The 2,500-nt window shown below is 26.8% G+C and overlaps 1 protein-coding gene across 1 annotated transcript in view; it reads left to right on the top strand.

The window, feature by feature from the left end:
- The first annotated feature begins 155 nt into the window (after nt 1–155).
- Nucleotides 156–2,500, top strand: part of LOC119582939 — a 3,503-nt gene continuing 1,158 nt past the window's right edge. The window contains exons 1-2 of the mRNA XM_037931452.1: nt 156–235; nt 2,409–2,489. Of these exons, the coding sequence (XP_037787380.1) occupies nt 156–235; nt 2,409–2,489 (161 nt within the window). The remainder of the gene's footprint in view (nt 236–2,408; nt 2,490–2,500) is intronic.

The raw sequence follows: 2,500 nt of genomic DNA, 5'->3' as shown, positions 1-2,500 counted from the left end.
ACAAGATAGAAAAATAGATAGCTAGATAGACAGGACAGACAGATAGATGATAGATAGAAGATAAGTTTAAAACTAAGATGTGTGAAACCACATTACAATTATCGTAAAAAAACACCGCGGCAGGAAATGAGGAAGAGAAACAGTGATCGGTTACCATGGCGCAGTTTGTAAAACAGTCTGTCGGGCGGCTGGACGCTCGGCTTGGCCACTCGACCCTCGGAAGGATCAGTGACGAGTAAACACAGGCAAGTGTTGGATAAACCTGGGTAGGCTTTCGTTAGTTGATGTTTTGTCTATAAAGAGGAGTATTATCCTTGTTACCTTGATTGATACTCTTGTTTATTTATGTGAATATGATTAACATTAATTACTTAATAGATTTAATAAGATGCGGTTTCCAGTGTTTCGCAATGGTACGTTTCGTTTTTTTTTTTCTTGTTGTTTAAACATTATGGATGTGATTATTGTTTTTTTTTTTTCTTCTTTTCTTCTTATACGCTCGTTATCATGTTATAGTGATGTTGTTGTTGGTCGTAATTAGGTCTTGTGTGTGATTATCATTACGTTACTGATATTAAAGTGAATTTATTATTATAATTGCTATTACCTTACTGATAGCTTTTTTACTGACAAAAAATATTATCATTCCCAATATCATTACGATTTATAGGCTATCATCATAGTAATTATAATTATCCCAGTTACTCCATATACGTGATATTAGTATCATCAGTATGTGAATATGCCATAATTATGTGATATTATGGCTCTGTTATCATTATTATCATTTACCGTAATGATTAAGGATGGGATGATAATGGCAATTATAATGCTGGTGATCAGAGTAATAAAAAATGATGATAATGATATATTACTACTATGTGTACTAACCTTTTACCGTGTATTTACTTATAAAATTGTATAAGATTCGCTCCAATGTCTACACTGCCCTTACTTACTACTAACTGCTATTATAATTATACTAATGACCTATCGTACTACTCATAGTATAATGATATGATAGTAGTAATATTATAATGATTTGACAAGATGATAGGTGATATGTTGATGATGATAGTGATAAGCTAATGAAAGTAATGATAATAAAGGGCGAGATATTGATGATGATGATTGATGATGAATGATTGATGATGATGATGATGATGATGATGATGATGACGATGATGATGGACGATGATGATGACGATGATGATAATGATAATGGATAATGATAATGATAATGATAATGATTAATATTAATAATAATAATAAAATAATACTAATAATAATAATAATAATAATAATAATAATAGCAATAATAATATATAATTAATAATAAGCAATAATAAAATAATAATGATAATAATACTGATAAAATTATGATGATAATAATAATTATGATAAGAATGCTATGATAATAAGATATGATAATAATAGTAATAATAATAATAATGGAAAATATCAATAAATCATAATAATAGCAATAATTGATGCTAATAATGCTGATAACGATAAGTAAAGAAAAACAGTCATAATCATAATGATAATAATGAAAGTATAACAATAATAATGGAACCATTGTGATAATTATTCTAACAATGTTAATAATACTGAGTACGATAGTGATAGTAAGGTAATATCAATGATGATGATGATGATGATAATGATAATAATGGTTATGATAATAATTATGATAACAATCAAAAATAATAATCATAATCATAGTGTTGATGATTTAACCAATAACAATAATAATAATAATTATGATATTAATGATAATGATTATGATAATGATAATAATAAAACAATGATATTAAACAATAATAATGATATTAGTAATAATAATAGTAATTAAAACAGTGATTATTAATAAAAATGGGATTACTGATGATGATAATAATAATGATAATAATAATAAAACAATGCTAATGAAAAAAAGGATATAGTAGTAATAATAATGATGATAATGATAATAACAATAATGATAATGGATAGTAATAAAAAATGTACGGTAATAATAGTAATAAACAATGGATAATGATAATGATAAATAGTAATTAGAACAATGAAAAATGATAATGATCACAATCATAATGTTATCATCATCACTGATATTATCTTATCATTTCGCATCATTACAATGATTATCATCGGCATTATATTTTTCTTTTATAAGTAAATAGTACTGTTTGGTTATAAAAAGGTTTTAATGTTTTGCTTCATATATCGACACATTACTAGAACATTTATAAAGGAGAAAGATATGCAATTCCAGAAACTAATGTAGTAATACTAAATAAAAAAAAATAAAATGTAAAAAGAAAATAATGAGAAAAAAAAATGTAATATCAAACTTTTTTCTAACTTAAACAAGTGGTATAACTGTGAATGTCTGAATTTCCCGCTAGGGGGATGGTGGGCGTGAACATTGAGACACTATGGGCGTGGCTTGGCGACAAGAGGCGGGGGACCCGGAGAGTATTGGGAAGGTTTTGTTCAC

Source organism: Penaeus monodon, chromosome 16 (genome assembly GCF_015228065.2).
Source record: "Penaeus monodon isolate SGIC_2016 chromosome 16, NSTDA_Pmon_1, whole genome shotgun sequence".
NCBI classification, from domain to species: Eukaryota; Metazoa; Arthropoda; class Malacostraca; order Decapoda; family Penaeidae; genus Penaeus; species Penaeus monodon.
This window is presented reverse-complemented; position numbering and strand designations above follow the sequence as displayed.